At 46.1% G+C, this 19378-nt stretch overlaps 1 protein-coding gene and 1 long non-coding RNA gene across 5 annotated transcripts in view; both read right to left on the bottom strand.

Moving 5' to 3' along the window:
* Nucleotides 1–863: 863 nt before the first annotated feature.
* Nucleotides 864–1771, bottom strand: LOC120824132 (uncharacterized). Its single transcript, XR_005712908.2, has 3 exons — nt 1639–1771; nt 1465–1518; nt 864–1349 (listed from the first exon to the last, which is right to left on the bottom strand). It is a non-coding gene; the product is annotated as an uncharacterized LOC120824132 (long non-coding RNA).
* Nucleotides 1772–6883: 5112 nt separating this feature from the next.
* Nucleotides 6884–19378, bottom strand: part of ect2 (epithelial cell transforming 2) — a 31827-nt gene continuing 19332 nt past the window's right edge. For 2 of the 4 annotated variants that reach the window (XM_040184865.2, XM_078107542.1), the window contains 7 exons: nt 17502–17621; nt 15577–15715; nt 13481–13635; nt 12174–12281; nt 11342–11476; nt 10387–10762; nt 6884–7873 (listed from right to left, as the gene is read on the bottom strand). In XM_040184865.2, the coding sequence (XP_040040799.2) occupies nt 10406–10762; nt 11342–11476; nt 12174–12281; nt 13481–13635; nt 15577–15715; nt 17502–17621 (1014 nt within the window). In that variant the 3' untranslated portion in view covers nt 6884–7873; nt 10387–10405. The remainder of the gene's footprint in view (nt 7874–10386; nt 10763–11341; nt 11477–12173; nt 12282–13480; nt 13636–15576; nt 15716–17501; nt 17622–19378) is intronic. The other 2 variants (XM_040184867.2, XM_040184868.2) reach the window with 1 other exon arrangement.

Here is a 19378-nt window from a genome sequence, read left to right as displayed (position 1 = left end):
GATACCTGGCAGCTGCTGCCATTACAGATCCATTAATTGATTTAGGAGCTGCAGCTTTGTTGTGACAGAAGTCAACACACGCTGGAAATTGTTTTCCGGGGTGAGCAGGTGTGCAGGGATGGCCTGTATTTGTAGGATGCAATTTGGCCAGATGATTTAAATGATTTGAAAATGACAACTCAGGCTTAGAGTCAAGAGTATTCAGTGTGGTGATCTAGAAATTTGGTTAGGACCTAATTTGGAAAAACGGTTATGTTCAACATTTTCTATCCTTAAATTTGGTGGATGTGATTCATTGCTTTGTTACAGATCTCACAACATGTCTGCTGTAGATGGTATACACATATAATCCACGTGACATTGAAGCGTCTTGTTTTATGTGTTCATTCAATCAGGGTTAAATACGCTGGGAAAGTACGGGTGATTTGGCCCAGCAGGAATCAGGGACACAAAATAATGGACAGGGCAGACAATCACAAGGGCTCTCTCTCAATTCCCTAGGCAGCATCATTAAGGACGCATTTGTCCCCATAGGTCACTTCTGCTGCAACTCGGCTCCTCCAAACGAGGGACGCAGCCCTCCAGGAGCCGATTTGGCAGAGAATTCTCTCACACACACACACACACACACACACACGTGAAAAGCTCAACCATGTGCTGAACAGCCTTCACTGTCTTCAGTGGACAAGGAAACATGCACAAAATCCTCATTATGAAAGTCTTTTTTAGAGTCAGTAACAGGGTATCCAGTTACTGTTTGGGAGTACCTCTCAGCTTGCACCTGAATGGACTGGCCCAGTTAACATCATTCCTTTTAAAGAATGAAATTATTGAACTGTCCTGTTCTTCTTCATCAAACAAGTGAAGTAATAGAAAGAGCCGTGGACATTCCAAGTGACAGTCCAGGAGTTCTTCTCTAAACAACTGACATGCTTTCCAGGGGTCTGCTTTTCATGCTGAAAAAAGGAAATTGGTTGGTGCAGAGGAACTTCTAAACTAATATCCGCTGCCATTCCAGAGTCAGTCGGTTTTTCTTGTCCTGACAGGGACATTTTGGAAGCCCTGCTACTGCAGATACTCAACGGTAGGTACCTGAAATCAATGGTGCGTTTGAATTCACTGGATCACACATCCTCCAGCATGTCTTTTGGGGAGATTTGTTGTTACCGTTTTTGTGAGTAGTCACTAATCCATTTACAGACAACACAGTTTCAATTTACCCTACACCAGTAAAGATTCTGAGTAAATCACCTGCTGAAGAAGATGGCGATAGTTGTGGAACCGAAGGTCCTGGCAATTCCTCTCTACTTGTCGGACGGGCTGCCACACTGGAGAAAGTATTGTCCACTCTAAGGACAGATTAAAAAAAAGAATGGGAACCGGACAAATCCATCCATCATACAAAAGTATCCCAGATGCACCATACTCCTCAAACCTAAATGTGAATTAGTCAAGTATTCTTACTCTGTATGGCTGCTCATGGCGATCTTCAACAAGAGGCGTCCTGGATTCACTCTCCTTAAAAGGAAAAACAGAGAGAGAGAGATAGGGCTCTGGAATTTGAAACGGTCATTTGCGCGAGATAAAATATTACATATTTATTTGTCAACTCAAAGAAATGTTGTAAAAACCACTTACAGTCAATGTGCTGTTGCATCCTTTCACATGTTATGGCAACATGTACTGCAGTTTGAATGCGGCGTGTTCAGTGGAATGATGCTCCTGCACTGGAATCCAAAACACCATGTTTTTGCCGCTTTAAGGACCCTTGTACACCGGAGCTGTCCCCTCCTGATGAGAGACTGGCCGCAGTGATTGGGGATCGGGGACGGTGGCTGGACCAACATCGGCGTCAGGGGGTCGAGGCACGTTTGGAAGCTGGGCCACATCATGTAGCACAGCACATGCAGCACGATGTTGCACACCTTTTCAGGAGTAAACAATAACCTCCCTCCAGTGCAGTCGAGGCAGCGCCATCTGCCCTTAAACAGGCCGATGGTGCGCTGCACTACAGCGCCAATCCTTCCATGTGCCACGTCTTCTAAGAGCGCGAGATCAGCCATCAGCGTCATTACGCATTGTGACGGCATCATGGCGTTTTATTACCGTCCACTTGATTGCATCTGACAAGCAACAGCTGTGTTTAGAGGATGAATTATATAACATGCCGATATAGAATCATTAATTAGAATCACCTTGTTTTTTAAATGCGCCTTGACTAGTTATGATTGATTGATAGTTTTATCCTATGGTCCTATCTTCTTTTCTCTTGTGAGCTGAGGGTGACAAAGTTTTCTAACTCACATCTGTTAAATGGCACAGCTGATGGTTCATTTAACTTGACAACATTTCTGGCAGCTCTGAAGTTAACAGGTCCTGCATCAAGCCCCCGGCGGTGGGAAATGAGCAATAATGGCGGCATAGTTGAAGGGGGGGCTCTTTGAGCAATTAGAAAATAATTGGGGTTGTGAAAGGCGAGAAGAGAGAACACTGAATGGAGATCAGTGCTTGTCAGTATCCAGCTGAGCTCTGTTGTCTAAAAGGCCTATAGACGGTCAGCTACAGTCCACTGGGAGTCACATGATCTCTCTCTCACATACGCCGATTTATCTCCTCGTAATGTCACTTTAATGTACAATATATTTATTGTATATATATTGTATATTTATTGCAAAGTGTCAAATCATATTGTTATAGTTTTGCCGAATCAATATTATCTATAGAATATGTTCTATTAATGAATGAGAAACTTGATTGCCCATCCATCCATCTTCACAGCACTTATCCGTCATGCAGGGTCGTGGGGGTCCACGTGGGGGTCCACGTGGGGTCCATCCCAGCTCACGTCGGGCGAGATGAAAGGATTGTGTACTATAATATCGCTTTAGAGTTATATGCTACTTTTCCCATGTTGGATGATCAAGCCTGTTGATGCTCCTGTTTAAAGGCATTTTTTACAAAGGTAGATAAACATCTAGTGTGAATGCACTCTCACACTATAGTATACTATAAGAGTAACTAACAGACAATAGCAATACTATACTGTATTTTGAGAGTAACTTAAACGTGCAGAAGATCAAATGAAGGCTTTTAAAAACCAGTGTAAAATTAAAATTCAATAGATTAGATCTCTTCTTCTGGTCTGAGGGGTTTGTGGATTGTTCCAGAATGCACGGGTTGAAGTGGGGAACATCCTAATCAATACATGAACTGAGCATACACTATACAACGTGTAACTAACAACATATGACATATATTATATGTCATATGTGAAAAGAAGGCATGGGGAGTGCAGCAGACTTTGAGACAATCACCAACCAACCACAGAAGCGAAGGAAACCGCAGGATCAGCGACTGTTGAGCCCACGTCTTTATACAGACGTGGGTCCATCTGGGATCAAACATGATCGGACCGTTGCATAATGACAATAAATGATCGTTGAATCCCAACAAGTTATTTAGCTAAAAGCACTGCTGTTCACAACCACAGCCTGACACGGAGCGCTGGAACCGGATGTTCCTGTAGTGCACGGCAGGACTGCAATACTCACTAGAACGCCTAACAAACCGAGGAACACACACGCGCTCATCCAGATGGCCGCTGTTTAAAGAGAAGACAGCGGTTGATGTTCTGCCATAATACTTCTGATGTGTGGAAAATAACATGACGTCATGCCTAATACGTACAGAATTACAGTGACAATATGTGACATTTTGAAAAGGTCTCACTTTTGTGGTAGTTTTGGGGCGTTCTGATGTCAATGGGGAAGGGACACAGCGGCAAGACTCGCTCTTACGTTTTATGTGCGTTCACACCAAATGCACTGAATGTTTGTATCGCTCTAAACGCCTTGTGTACTGTCAGAGCATCATTTCTGGTCAATTTGCATGAATGGAGTCATTCCACTGACCAAGCGCTTCCAGCAGTGCATGATGCTGGCCGGTAGCCCGTTTAAGCGCTGATCGGCCATCGCGCCGCGGCGTCACACCCTTTTGGTTGAAAAACGCAACCAAAGCGCAGCGCTATCGCAAATCCACGTTACTGCAGTCCCATCGCGTCTGTGCACATACGCTGCACTGTTGCGAATAATTCCCGTCACGTTTGGTGTGACGCAGCTTTAGGACTTCATTATTTACTCAGAAAACCAAACAGATCTGAATCATGGTCCAATCCCATGGATGTAAACACAGACGGACTTTAGGACGATCACTCTGCTCTCAAGGTTACAGATGGCGTCCTTCTGGGAAACCCTCCAGTTCTGCTTAAAGTTTGGGGTCATGGTGAAAATGAAAACTTCTCTTGCAGTAGAGGGCTTCTTTACATGAACAGCCTAATCTCCCCCACTTTCCCACTCAGGGATTTCAATGTCAAACGACTGTCTTTCTACTGCTGTCTCCTCTATGTGAAGAGAAGAAATATATTTCCATCACGTTCCTGCAAAGAACTTGATTTGCATGAACACATCTTTTTCAATTACAGTATTTAGTAAGACAGTCTGGATATGAAGGGTCCTTCATCACTTTGGTCTGGGGCTGTGTCCTTCACGATGGTACCTTGGAACCAGCAGACCCCTACCTCTCCTGCCCCCATGCCCGTCTCCCACTCTTTTGTTTTACCCCTAAACAGCCAGTCAGAGGTACTTTGAAGTAAAGGCAAAGTCAAATATGAAAGGAGAAAGTGTCCTCCGTGAAGAGGTGCCTTTTCATTGTGGCTATTCCCTGGTCTCGCCTCAGGCCCTCATGGCCCCCCCCCCTGTCGCTGCTGGCAGCCTGACACATCCCGCGCTTTATCCAGGAGTCACAGATTATTTCCTAATGCTTTGTAGAGGTTACATGTGAAGAGGACAAAACATGAGCGTCTCTCGCTTCCTGCCCCGCCGCCGTGACTGAAATACCAGTTTGGCTGAATTGAAAGACTCCTCATCCAAAGCACACATTGGGTACGTCTCAATTGGTCGGCTGCATCCTTATGGAGAAAACTTCGTTGACCTCATGAGTCACTTGGGCGGCGGCCGCATCATGTCAAGTCCTCCGAATGCGGTTGAGGCGCGCAGCCCTTCAGGCCGTCATTTGGAGGATACATCTGATCAATCGGTTGCGGATTACGAAGATGTCATTTATTTAGGACGGAGGCAGGTGAACGGTCACTTTGAAGTTAGCAGAAGTCACAGCATCTAGAAATGTGTTATATTATATAACATCTTAGTTTATAAATGCTTAAGTTACATTATGTAGGTAACCAACGTCAAACCAGAACGGTTTCAGCCGTATCAAGAACGGCTTCAGTGGGGGAGGGAGAGCACGCCGGGGAATATTGGCCCTTTAATTAGTCGTGGCACCAGGACAGCCCCACAATAGCACGTCCAAGGCTGCAGCCCGGTCCAGCGGTGTTGTGAAACACACAGAACACGACCGCAATGAATGTACAGCAACCGAATTACAGTACAGGCCGCCCACGGACCCCGGCGGGGGCACCCACCTCGCACACACACACTCAGCGGCCCACACTATAACAATTAAGACTGTCAGATTTTAATAACGCCCAAATGTGTGGAAAGAGGGAGGCATGCATCGTACCGAGACACCGAACGCCAGCAGCCCAAGCACCCGTCCACCCACACGGGGACGTCCATGACCGAGACAGGGTCGCAGTATGAAAGAATGCACATTAGTGCCGCATACACGGCGACACAGGACAATAAAAGGGACAAAAGATGGAGAAAGTGCCCCGAGCACACCGCAGCGCAGCAGAATGTCCACAGACACCCAGCAGGAGACAACGAGTCCACACACCACGGGCTTAAGTAATGTCCCCGCCTCTCCCAATCAATCGGAATTAGCCCCAGGTATGCTGGTCCACACCAATATCACTAGTGCAACTAGTAGTGCTACTTCAACTAATACTGGTACTACCATTACTACTACTACTAGTATTTCAACTGGTATTAATACTAAATGACTCATACTACTACAACTAATAGTAGTTGTACTAAAAATACTATTTCTACCAGTAGCAGTGACCCTGCAACTGATATTACTACTCTTACTATAAGAAAACATACCAGTATTTATACTGCTATTAATACAACTACTACTCATATTACTACAATGACTAATAGTGTTAGTACTACAGATAAGGAAAAACTCATCTCAGCTTATCATTTCTTTTGCTACCAGCTGTAATACTAACACTACTACTACTTCTAGTGTTTATGCTGCTATTGATACTAAACCTACTATTACTACATCTACTGCTAGTTTCACTAGTGCCAGGATTACCACTATATAACTACTACGAATATTCTACAAACAATTTAGAACCTTTTTTATTAATCTCAGCTTTTATTTCCGTATTTTTTAAAGAATTTAAGCTCCTGCAACTTCTGTGTTTTCAGAAAATTTAGCTTATTTCATTTGTTTTTTCATCAGTTCTTTAAAATAGTTTCAGCTTTTCTTATGCCTGTAATAAAAGCAATGTTTTAATATTCATTTCTGTATTTTTTTTCAAATTCATTTCAGCCGTTTTCATTTCCGCTTTTTCAGCAAATCTATTTAAATTCCTTTCAGCTTCTCCCATTTCTGTGTTTTCAGCTTTTCTCTGGAATTTCAGTAAATGTATTAAAATGCCGCAACTTTCTGAAGTTCATTTCAGCTTTCAGCATCAACGCATTTTCTAGTTTCAGTAACGTTTGTTTTAATGTCGGTTTTTAAATCTTTTCATGGTTTCATGTGAAGCACTTTTTAATGAAATGTGCTACAGATACATTTTCCTTGCCTAAAGAGGAAATATGATAAAAAAGATTTATGTTCACACAAATTACTTACTAGATTTTTATAATATGCTGGGGATAAGACCACAGGGAAAAGAGATGAAATCTTTAGGTACATGTTTTAGTGCATTTAATACAGAGATGAAACGGCAGAAGACAACGATTCAGAATATGAGGAAAAACAGACACAAACATGGAACATAAATAGCAAGAGAAAAGGATAATTCTTCAAGAATAAATACACAGATGCAGCATTCCTTGTGAAGCGTACATGGACACGCTGTAAAAAGGGCTTTAAAAAAACAAAGTACAGGGAACAAGAGCACAAGTGCTTTTATTCAAGTTAATCTCTCGCAAGTTAAAATAGAAGCTTTATAAAAGCTGGGAACTATCATGGGTGTAAATGTTGAAAGTGGGTTAATTACAATAAGTGACATAAGGTGAGAATAAGTCTAGCCTACTAGAGTAAAACAATGTTAAATGTCAGTTAACATGAGGATGTAACCTTTACTACAAACACCATAACTCAACCACCTGAATTAGTTAAATAGAAATACCTAATCATCAAAACCATTTACTTCCCTAAAGCGGTGAGAAAAAGATATTCAGCCTCCGGGGACCTTTGTGGACAGAACGAGGTCTCCGTTAGAACCATAGACAGACAGGTCCTCAGCTAGTGTGTCTCCCAACAGCAGCAACCAGCCAGGAAACGCCAACTAAACCAAGATGGATCTAACAAAAAGAGCAGCATCCTTCATCTTTTACCAGCAGAGAGCATCTCTCTCTCCCTCCCTCCCCAGCACCGTGCAGTACAGGTCCAGTCGGCTCCACCAGCCAGCTCCTGGTGGCCGTGCATCTTCACAAGTTCACAACCACTTTATTGTTTCAGCCCATCTCAGGACAGCAGCTGGACCTTGTTTCCTCTGGAGGAGCTCCAGTACGCACAGATACTCGTTAACCACACACACACACACACACACACACACACACACACACACGGAGGGGCCGGTGTCTCAGAAGAGGTGGGTGGAGGAGCGACTGAATGTGTGGTACTTCTTCTCAAACATGGAGGGCAGGTTGACCATGGAGGGGGAGGGGCGTGCCTGTAAACAGAAGCATAGGGACATCGCTTTAGCTTGTGGGCGCCTCGTAGTCGCTTCTTCAGCGCATCAACAACGTCACTACTCAAAGTCCAACGCGGTGACACTCATGAGTGTCCACAGAGCTCGGGGTTAGTCGGACGTCCGCGCAGCTGGAAACACCAATGGACCCGTGTGTCCACCAGGGCGCCGGCTCTCAGTGCTACCTGGTGGGGAGGTTCCGTGGGATGTGCTTACAGCTATGCTGCAGATAGCCTGGACATGTCAGGTGGGTGGCCACTCACGGTGGATTTTGTTGCAGTGTTACCACACATGTGGGGGCGCTTTAAATAACCGTGAACACCAGTGTGTGTGTGCGTGTGAACGAGTGCTCAGCGCTCACTCAGCCATGGAGCCCACTTCATACCAGTAAAACCAGTAAAGGCGTTGTGTGGAGGGGCCTGGGATTCGCACCCTGGGGACAGATCGATGGAATGTACCACAGTGGATCAAACCAAATGCAGGCGGTGCAGTGTACGGTAGTAATGTCTGTGGGCACCACTCTGCGGCCCTGTAAGATATTAAATGGTAAGATCATATCAGTCAGAGGAAATGAGCCAATTTAATGGTATTCATTCAGGTTGGATATATTGATTTTATATTTATATTGATCCAAAATAAAATGCAAGTAAAAGTGTCAACAGATCAAAGTGTGTACGAGAAGGAGGAGCGTTGATGTGCCAAAGCTTCATTTCAATTACTGCGTGGAAAAACTGTTCCTTTGACTGCAATTCATCACTTTGTCTCTTGTCTGTTACTTGTTCAGTGCACTTTATGCTTAATATTTTTCTTTTTAACTTTTGAATATTTAAATTTTTTTTAACTTGATTCCCTTGTTTTATACTAACCCATAGCCTTAGCCTTATTCTACTAACCCATTGCATTAGCATTTCATCCCACTTTATTTTATTACTTGTGCACTGTTGTCTTGTCTGTCTACTGTCGCGCACTAACCGCCAAGACAAATTCCTTGTGTGTTTGACATATTTTGGCTAATAAATGTTTCCTGATTCCTGATTCCTTTGGCACTAAACCGCAGACACAGCAGCCTGAAAGCCTCCGGCTACTGGCCACGCCCCCAGGAAGCGCCGCGTTGATCTGAGGATGGCCACACGGAGTGCGTCTCCAAAGCGCCATTGTTCGGATGCTGTTTTGGAGTCAGCGTGGGGATTGAGTACAGCAGAAGTCAAAGGTGGACTTTGATTTGTAGTCCGGTCCACGTCTAACGTGCAAACAAGGAGGGGACGGGGCTCCAATAACAATCAAAGGGCCGTTTCCCTCCTTTCTAATAGACTATTGGACATGCTGCTGAAAGGTATGGATCATTAGATTCCATTTGAAATAAGGAAAGCTAGAAGATGTCATGGTACGGTCAGTCAGAGGGCCTCACATGAAGCTTAAATCCCCGTTAGCAGTTCTAATGCTACGATGGATGATGTGAGACATCTCACCTCATTCAAATCTAATCAGCTGCTCTTTGTGTGTGTGTGTGTGTGTGTGTGTGTGTGTGTGTGTGTGTGTGTGTGTGTGTGTGTGTGTGTGTGTGTGTGTGTGTGTGGCTCAGTGCCAACGCTGCATGAAGCATGGTGGATCCGCGTGCTGATTCCAGAGGGAGGAAGGAGCTGCGAGCCCCCGACAGTCTGGAATATGACACAAACCCTTTCTAGGCAACGGGGAGTGAGCGTCTTAGGGACTATTCTCATTGCCTCCATCATGTCTCCACCTTTCCTCCGTCCTCCAACGACATCTTCACCCTTTCATGGTCCTGGCAAGATGAATTCTAATAACTCACTAATCCTCGGTCTACAGTTGAACCCGACCTAGATGAGCATTGAGTTCATGAGTGATTCCTTTACTGTTGTGTGGTTCTATCTTGATCTGTGATCCTGTCACAAAGATGAATGTGGAGTGGAGCTCCGTCTGCCTCTGCCAATCAAAGGCACGCCTTGACATTTGGATTTCCTCAACTGGACTGATCTGATCCTCAAGACAAACACCTTTTAATGTGAAAGGTTAATAATCAATGTCAATCTTCATAAAATGAAATGTTTTCCCCGAGGAAAAGCCTCACCACACAAAACAGAGCCTGCTCCGCTCCATTAGACCCCCGTATAGAGCCCACAACCAACAGCACCCATGTGGTGAACATCCCCAGACACCAGTTAGTGTTCCAGACAGAAGCCAAATCAACCCTTAAAATCTTTGTTGTCAAAGGCTCTCAGCTTCTAAGGAGTTGATTTGGGGCCAGAAATGTGACATTTGGCTGTTAAAAGGCCAGCAGTGAGCACCAGGGCTGTCAAAATTGCTCAAAAATGCCGTTTGAATATTCGCTTTAAGAAATATCTGGTTAGATGCGTGTGAACTGGGCGAATGACTACAACGGGACATCACTACTTGTGTAGGCTGACAGCCCTAGTGAGCACTGAGCACACAGGACGACATGAAATGGAACGTTTCCTGGTTCAAACGCTTCTCACATCAGACTGCAGGACGGGGTCAGAGCAGCGTCTCCCTGCGAGGACTGCTCAGGGCTGACTCATTAACAGGCAGGGGAGCCAGGAAGCGGGCCTGAGGCCTGGACCCGGGATGGCTAGACTTTGGGTGGAGCACAGCAGGGGTGGAGGCGTCGGGGGCTGGATGAGCCGCCACTGGCTGGGACAATAGGGGCGCGTGAAGGATGGATTCTTTGTCAGTAAAGTCCAGGGCAGCGTTAGGGCGGGGGCTGCTGGGGGGGCGTATACAGACTGAAGCCCTGGCTCTGATTGGAGGATGGTCCAGAGAGTTGGAGCGCTGCACCACAGCGCCGCTCTTGGTAGAATCAGTCAAACTGAACGTGGAGGCGGAGCGAGACATCTGGAGACACATGGAGCAGGGATTTACACGGCATGAAGGAAAACCTCAACAACCCTCCCGCAGAGGACGTCCTCAGGGGGACAAGAAAAGACCTCATAAGAGTTTGGAATGTTGGGACTCTCTAAATAACATTCGTGGGCACAGAATATTAGTTTATTTCCACCCTCCAGTCTTTGGCCACACGGGGACGTTAGAGGTGTGAAGAACTTTCCCTCAACATGTCACCTTCTCAACACCCACTTGTTTATGAAAATAAAGAGCCATGAAATAAATACACAGTGGCCATAACACAGGGAAACAAGCACTGAAATAACAAGTACAACAAAGAGGCAGAAAGAAGTCCTTCACATTGAAGAGCAGAAGGACGGTTTCCTAAAGATCTAAAGAAGGGACACTGACTGATGGTGGCTCCATCGTGGATTGATGGAGAGATCAATTGTCTGCTTCTCAAAGGGAGGAAGAGATGGAGAGAGAAGAAAGGGAGCAAGGAACAGATGGACAGCTGGGTGGACAGAGACGTCCCAGTATTAATTGGCTTATGCTGTGGATGTAGAGGACACCGAGAAGAGGACGACTTACAGCCAGCGTGGAGCTGCTGCCCACACGGTTCTCACAGCTCAGCCTCTGGCCTTTCTCCTCTGGGGTGCTGTTGGCCATGAAGGCCCTCTGGATCACACGCTTCGGGGTCTTGGTGAAGGAAAAGGCCCTGGTCACCTGTCACACACACACACACACACACACACACACACACACTTTATTAGTCCCTGTTAAAGGCGCCCGGCCCTTTTACCCGGGCTACTGTGGTGCTGCATTGCCCCGGATGGGTCTGTCTGACGCACAGTTCTTGCTCTGGCTTCTGTGTGTGATCTTGTGTGCGTTCAGATATATGGACACCACAGCAATATGATGACAAATGAAAAACAACAAACGCAATGCAAGTTGCTGCTGTCCTGACACCGTGCACGGAGTGCACGAGAGCCAGAGGAGGAGGGAGCATTGCAATTTAAAAACTGTTTTGGTTTAAAGAGATAAGAGCCGTTGGCCGTAGTTCACTGAACGCTGCTCCAGATGTGCGTGTGCTTTAGAGGCAGATAGAGCATCTTTTACCCGCTTGTTGCTGATATTCACTTAAACAGTAAGATCCTGCAGGTGCTGGAAAGGCTGACTTCAAATGGCAGAATCACATCAAAGGGAAGCGTCTACACTGATGTCTCATTTCATTCTGTGTCACTCAGCAGGAAATCATGTAAGTGCTCCCGTCAGTCTGACCCGAATGAGCACAGCCGGGTCGGCTTCAGGTCAACGCGTGTCTCCCGCGGCTGCTGACAGCTCCGTCAGCTGAGGACAGCACCACCAACGGTTGGCTCAGAACGACTTTAAGCGACCCCCCCTGTAGTGATGCACACGGTACCTTTTTAGAGGTCTTCTTGATGGCCCTGGAGGCTTTGCTCAGGGTGCTGTCCATATCCTTGGTGCTGACCTGCAGCGAGTCTGGGTCTGTGCATCGAATCAGGTCTTCCTGGTTACCACAAAAGAAAAAACACATGCAATAAATGAAGGCTGGACGGTGTCAGGCCCAAAAGGTTTTCCAAAACCAAAAACCCTCCAAACAGACAGCTCCTCTCTGGGGCACAAGTCCGGGTCATTTTATAAATGTACAATCATTAGTGTTACAAGTGGTTTATGTGTCACCAGCTGCTGTCGTGGAGTTTCACCCTGTTAAAAAGGGTTTGATCGCTCCTCGATGACGTGCAAAGCAAAGTAGGCCGCTGTTGGTGATCACCGGTATGAGCGGTACGTGAGCAATTCATGCCGTGAGGAGACCTTACACCAGTATACTGCACAGCCCTGCAATCAATGCGTTGGGTTTTGTAGTAGCAGGAAGCGATGAGGGTAAGATTCTCTTCCCCCCACTGAGTCGGTTTACGACTCCTCTAGTTGCGATTCCCGCTGCAGCGCTGAGCCAGGAAAACAGCAGACGGAATGGAGGCCGACGGGAGGCCAACATCGCCCCCTGCTGCTCGCATCATGCTGGGGCAGCTCGTCACCAGTCGGTTCTCCGTAAACGCCCCAAACAGAAGCTCTGCCTTCTCCCATGAGCACAGAATCAACTAGGAAGTAATGCCCGTCTTCCTCATTTGTGATGTGCTCAAATTTATATATGTGTGTCACTGACACACACACACACACACACACACACACACACACACACACACACACACACACACACACACACACACACACACACACACACACACACACACACACACACACACACACACACACACACACACACACACACACACACACACCATATAATATATGCGATTAATGTATTTAACTGAATTTCGACCGGTAATTTTAAATGAAAATATGTTCCTTTTCTTTTAAACAGACTTTGTTAAGTCGGGGGCCCAAATGTCAATTAAACATTTGGTCTTCCCCTCTACGCACGTGCTACTCATTTGGTTTTATGAGGCTCTGAAGTTCCTTTTAGGGTGAATCCATCCCGAAGAGGTTTTTACGCTAGAAACGCAGCTTTCCGTCTGTGTCACGGAGCAGTCTGAAGATCAGGACCGAGGGAGGTGTGGAAGGACTTTTAGTCCTTTCCAGAGCAAACTGCTGATGAAGATTACACATCCATCACAGCGTGCATCCCTGCCTGGCACTCTGTCAAACCACCCATTATCTGCTCCTCCTGCGTGTGCAGCTTCTCACCGCATCAGCCTTGCAGATGGTGTCGGCGACGTGGCGGCACAGAGTTCGCAGCCAGGCGCTTTTAACGGTTTCCTCGGCGGCCAGCTGGAAGCTGAACAACAAGTTCTCCTGCTCAGTCGGCGGACGTACCACCAGGGCGAACGCATTCACACAATCTGCAGGGAGACAAGGAGGAAGAACGAACGGCACAGAAGTCACGACAGGAAGGACAGATGGAAAGATAAATTCAGTGCAGACATTACACACTAACGTTACAGACACAGAGGGTCACCGACAGGTGAAGAGTTGGTTAGTGAACCCAACTAAGCTAACTAAGCTAAAATCTCACCGAAAACAACACCCATCTGCCCGGTCTTTCAACCTGAACTACTGTCCGTTCCCCCGGACTGCTCGTCCGCCTCTTTGGGCGCCGTCCCCGGACCTCCCGGGCCGGCCGAATGTCAAGGCGTGCGCATGCTTTTGTCCCGTATTTTCCTCCACAACTTTGTTCCCTCGTTTGTGGAGATCTCCCTCCATGAATCAGGCCATCCGGCGTCCTCATAGTCCGCCAGTGACGGCTTGTACAGGTGCTCATATTTACGCATTTCTTCCCACAAAAGCTCTTCAATCTGATCCGTTCTCTCGTCAACATTCCTTTTAATAACGGCCGTATTGTGCTGTGAAAACGGAGACGTGAGACTCTGTAAAGGACGTAGTCAGCGGACCAATCACAGCCTGGTGCTGCAGGAGGCTGCGTCGCCTAATGGGTCGACGCACGCCAGGTGGTGTGAAAAGACACGCAAGGGACACGCAAGGGACACGCACACGCAAGGGGCTCTTGCGTGTGCGTGTCCTGAACTAGGCGTTAGCGGACCGAGGCGCTCTGTCTCTCCCTGCAGCCGCGCCGCTTTTCCTACTGGACACATTTTCCAGTGTGATGCTTCGGCCGCTCCGTGTCCCTTGTCCCCTTTTTCTTACTAGGATATTTTTTTCACATTCCAATTCTCATGTCTAATGACAAATAAAACGTTCTTTGTACTTTGGAATAGCGTACTATTATCACTACACTATTTTATTGTCATTATGTTATCAGTGGCATAAAATGGTGTGAAAATTGCAATAATTTCGCATATCGCAATAAATGTTGTGCAATAATCGCACAACAAAAATGTGATATCGTGACAGGCCTACACACGGCTCATGGCTTAGATGCAGGGAACAATTTCCACACGAGGATTAATGAAGGATACGTTCTTGCTCTTATTCTTTAAACTGCAGGGGAAGCCAAAATAGTGCTAAATAATGTGACAATATTTTCACTGTCAAGCGCAGCAGGTTGCTAGGCAACCGGAGCAGTGGCGGTAGATCGGATGCTGCACGCAGGACAGAGTGCCCCCCTTCAGGGGCCGCTGCTGGAGGACCAGCCCAGGCAGAGACACAGCTAGGGAGTAAGTAACTTGCTAAAGCCGGCATTGCCCGAAACGATGATTCGTGGGATTTACGGCCTTTTTTCGCCACCGAGCAAAAAACTAAAACGTCAACAACGACATTTCATCCGTCGCGCAAAATCTAACCTGTGGTATTGCTTTTTCAAGTAAACACATTCATTTACGCCAAAAGGGAGCACGGCTACCGGACAGCAACTGGCCGGCTTGTTAGCTTGTTAGCTCGATGTGGCTGCTAGTGTTGCCACCAGAGGCTCGACAGACTTCTAAAACCTGCTGTTAAGATGCATGAAATAAAGAGGGTGGTAAAACAAGCTTTAGAGGGGGGAGAAAGGAACTCTATGCAGCTCTAAAAGGCTCGTTTTCTGTGGCAATGAAAAATCCAATAGAATATCCATTGGATAAGGTTGTTGTAGTTTTTAAAGCTTTTATATTCCAATGTAGGTTCAATATATTGAAGTCCCATTGAACATCTCATTTCTACCGATTTTAAAAGAAAAGTAAACAGCATTTCTGATTAAAGTTTGTCGTTTTCCTCAAATGACGTACAAGCGCATTCTCAAATGAAGAAAATGCAGAAGTGAGCTGACTCAGACCCTCCTCTGAGTCGTTGCACACAAAGGGGAGCAGACTGCGGGTGATAAGCAGAAGCCCAATCAGCGAATAGCTTACCCTCCGTGTCCTGCAGGTCCAGCACTCTGCGGATCTGGGACAGTGGCATCAGTGCGATGTGTTTGAGGGGGGGCGGGGGTCTCGTCTGTCCCAGCGGACTCTTAAATGTATTGATCACCTTGTGGCGCTTCCTCGCGATCTGCAGAAACAAACACACAAATGGGCCCATGCAAACGATTCGACAGCGACTTAAGAGGGAAGTGGAAAGAAAGGCCACTCGTGTGGTGTTGGTCATTTTACAGCGTCTGGGGGGAGCTGCTATCGGTTAATTGGCCACGAATCAATGAGGCCTTCATAGAGGTAAACGATGCAACTCATTAACGCTGCATCAATTAGATGCTGAGATATGGGGAGAGAATAAAACATGACACTACACCGTAGGTCAGTGTTATTTTGGCAGTGTGAGTGAAGAGGGGGAGAGCGGTTGTGTGAATGCAACAGTAATCAATGATGTGAGCAGGAGCGAGGCCGCCCACTCTAACACAACATGCACGCACTATGAAGCCAGGGCTGTGTGCGTCTAACACACACACACACACACAGCTAATGAAGTGATTGTGTCAGCACACACAGGGATTGATCACCTTCTCACTGCTGCCACTCTGCAAAACGCCTCCTTCATGCTACTCAGCGCTGCGTGTGCACATGCGGCGCAGCATGCGTCCAACAACATGCTGCGTCCGGCTTAACTAACAAGCTACAAAGCAAACTTCACTCACTGCTTAAATGATACGACAAGTGACGGAAATATGGGATTATATCTACATCCTGTATGTATTCTATTAATTATAGAACTGCTACTTTATAGTTGGGTCTTCTATGTTGCTCTAATAAAAATAGACTGCGCTTTATTGCTACTTTCATCGGTGTGCATGGAGCAGGGGAGGACCAATGGAGGACGCAGCAGAGCCGTGCAGGGGACACAGCGCGGATATGAGGCTGTACATCAGTACAACATTAAAGTTGGCTTAGCATCACGAAAATATGCATTTGTGTTAAGTCACTCTGTAAAACCAAAGGGAATTTTGGATGAGCATGAAATATTTGATTAGTTTGAAATGAATAATTTGGCAGTTTTATAATTTTAGAGGCCTTTAAAAAAGGAAATAATGAATATTGGTGTTTTTCCAGTTAGGGTTAGAGTTGATAATCTAGAGCCCTGACCTCATCTAGGGGTTAACGTGGTGCGGATCATTTGCTGCTGCTTGTTCCCAGTGTTGGGCAAGTTACTGAAAATGAGTATTTAGTTACAGTTACTAGTTACTCCTTTTAAAGGTAATTGAATTACTTACCAGTTACTGTGGATCAAAAGTAATTAGTTACTCTGGAAAGTTACTTTTATGTCTGCTTTTTAAATGTAATGAATATAAATAGTACTGAACAGTCAAACACAATAAACATATTTTATTGTAATCAACAGGGCAACAGGCCTTCAAATCAAGCACTAGTACAAAAGTCCTTTTTAATACTTGACTTAATACAAAATAACTTTCAGGCGTTTGCCTGAAGGCAACGGACTCGACAGTTGACAGGATGCATCTCATCTCCAACACAGCGAGCGATCGATCTGTTCAGCTCTGCCCGGTTCATCGGCTGCACTGCAGTCCGTGTGAAGTGGAGCCCTGGTTGTTTGCGTGGAGCGGCGCCTGCAGCATCCGCGGGGCGGCGCCCTTTGGTCATGAGCGACGCGACGCTGTTTACGTGCACGTACGCGACTATTCTGTGACACACAACGTTTGGTGGCCACAACTGTTTAGTGCTGACAGGCAGCTGTTTACTTACTATACTACTTACTAATTGTAACTGCGTTCATTTATTTAAAAAAATACTTTGTTACATGCTCGTTACCGCTAAAAGTAGTGGGATTACAGTGATGCGTTACTTTGTACCGCGTTACTCCCAACACTGCTTGTTGCTATCCTCACCTCAAGGCAGTCATTGAAGAGGAACAGTGTGACGTGTTCTCCGCGGTCACACGGCTGCTCTCCCAGGGCGATCGTTTCTACCCGGTGAACCAGGATACGGTGGGACGACAGCAAGTTGGCCTGCAGAGGAGACGATGAGGTTATATGACTGCAATACACTGATCCACATCAGACAGGGAGTGCGATGACAACGGAATACCACAGGATTTTGGAAGATTCTGACATCTTCTTCAGAGTAAACGTTCATTCATTCAATGCTAAAAAGGGCCTCCGGCCACCTGAGCTCGCTGGACAACTCGCTCATAACCGGCAGGTCGCCGGGTGATTTTGTAAATGTACAATATTAGTGTGACAACTTGTTAACGTCGGTGTTAAAGAGTGTTTGTTGTGTGCTATTCATTGTGGTAACCATGACTCCATCTCTACACAGAAGACAAGGAGCGGCCATCGCGGCGCGCTCGTATGGAAGCTGCCTGCTGAACACCAACATCAGCGGTTACGGCTAAACAACGGCACTAAAGCACAGGAAATCTGACACACGGTATACGGCCCGGCCCTAATCCATGCTGCTGAGATGTAGTCGACGGTCAAATAGCACAACAGGAACGGAGTGAGGTCATCAGCAGACTGGATTTATGGTCACACATTTCAAACTACAGACAGCAGGGGTGGGAATCTCTTGGCACCTCACGATTCCATTCAGAGGTCAACGATTCGATTCCAAACCGATTATCGATTCTAAACTGATTAAACGATTATCGATGCATCTCGATTTTCTAAATTCTCTCAAATCTGAGTTGGAGTTTTTTTATAAGAGAAAAAAAAAAATCTTTGTCACAAATATGATTTTCTATCAACAATGCAAGAACCGATGCAGCTTGCATTTCAACACAATATGGAAGTAGCCTATGTAAAAAAAATATTAAAACAGATTTTTTCTTTTAAATTATTAAAGAAAAAGCTGCTCTTAGTCAATGAGAAGAAGACTTCAAACACAAAATGCCCCTTTTATTATGGGTAATAAGCAGCATATCCCTGTTATTCTATGTTAAGTTATGCTACACAATAATACGCTACTTTATGGCGTTTGCATTTCAACACATTGTACAGCGTTGGTACAGCTGTGTCGGCGAAGTATCGCCGAGAAGGTATTTTGTACTTCGGCTCCAGTGTATTCACCATTCCCCGAAAACCCACCTTCTCCACAACTGAATATGGCCTTAGATCTGGCAATGATCTAGTCCTCCGTTTTGCCCTGTGAGATGTGTGGCAGTTGTACCAGTGCCTGTTCAATCGTCACCTGGCTGCCTTTTCCCTCCCAACTCGGAGTGGTGTCGGGAAATGCGGCTCTGCAGATTTGTTGTATGTCCGAAGTATTTTATTTAAAAATCGTCGTGGCGCAGGGGTTAGAAAAGGTGTGCTGGGAAGCACGAGGTTGGTGGTTCGAGTCTAGGCTGCCTCATGTTCCATGTCGAAGTGTCCCTGAGCAAGACACCTAACCCCTAATTGCTCCCCGGGCAAAAATGTGAAAAAAGCCATGGGTCTAAAGTGTAATGTAAGTCGCTTTGGATAAAAGCGTCTGCTAAATGACCTGTAATGTAATGTAATTTTACTTCTACAGACCTAACAAATGGTGTTTGTCCATCTTGCCGTCAATCTCATAAAATCCAAAATGCTGCCATACGGCAGCTTTTAAAGAAGCCGGTGCAGGTCGGATACGTCTCTCCGTTGCAGCCATTTTGGTGCCGCTTCAACTTTGTTCATAAACATTCGCGCATGTGCGTTCGGTGCGTTTAGTGCGCATGCGTGCTGGGCGCACTAGACGCGCATAGCGGGCGAACAAAATGTTGCAGCAGGCGAACTAATTTGGTTTATAA

Source organism: Gasterosteus aculeatus, chromosome 8 (genome assembly GCF_964276395.1).
Source record: "Gasterosteus aculeatus chromosome 8, fGasAcu3.hap1.1, whole genome shotgun sequence".
NCBI lineage: Eukaryota > Metazoa > Chordata > Actinopteri > Perciformes > Gasterosteidae > Gasterosteus > Gasterosteus aculeatus.
Note: the sequence above shows the minus strand (reverse complement) of the source record. Positions and strands in the feature narration are given on the sequence as shown.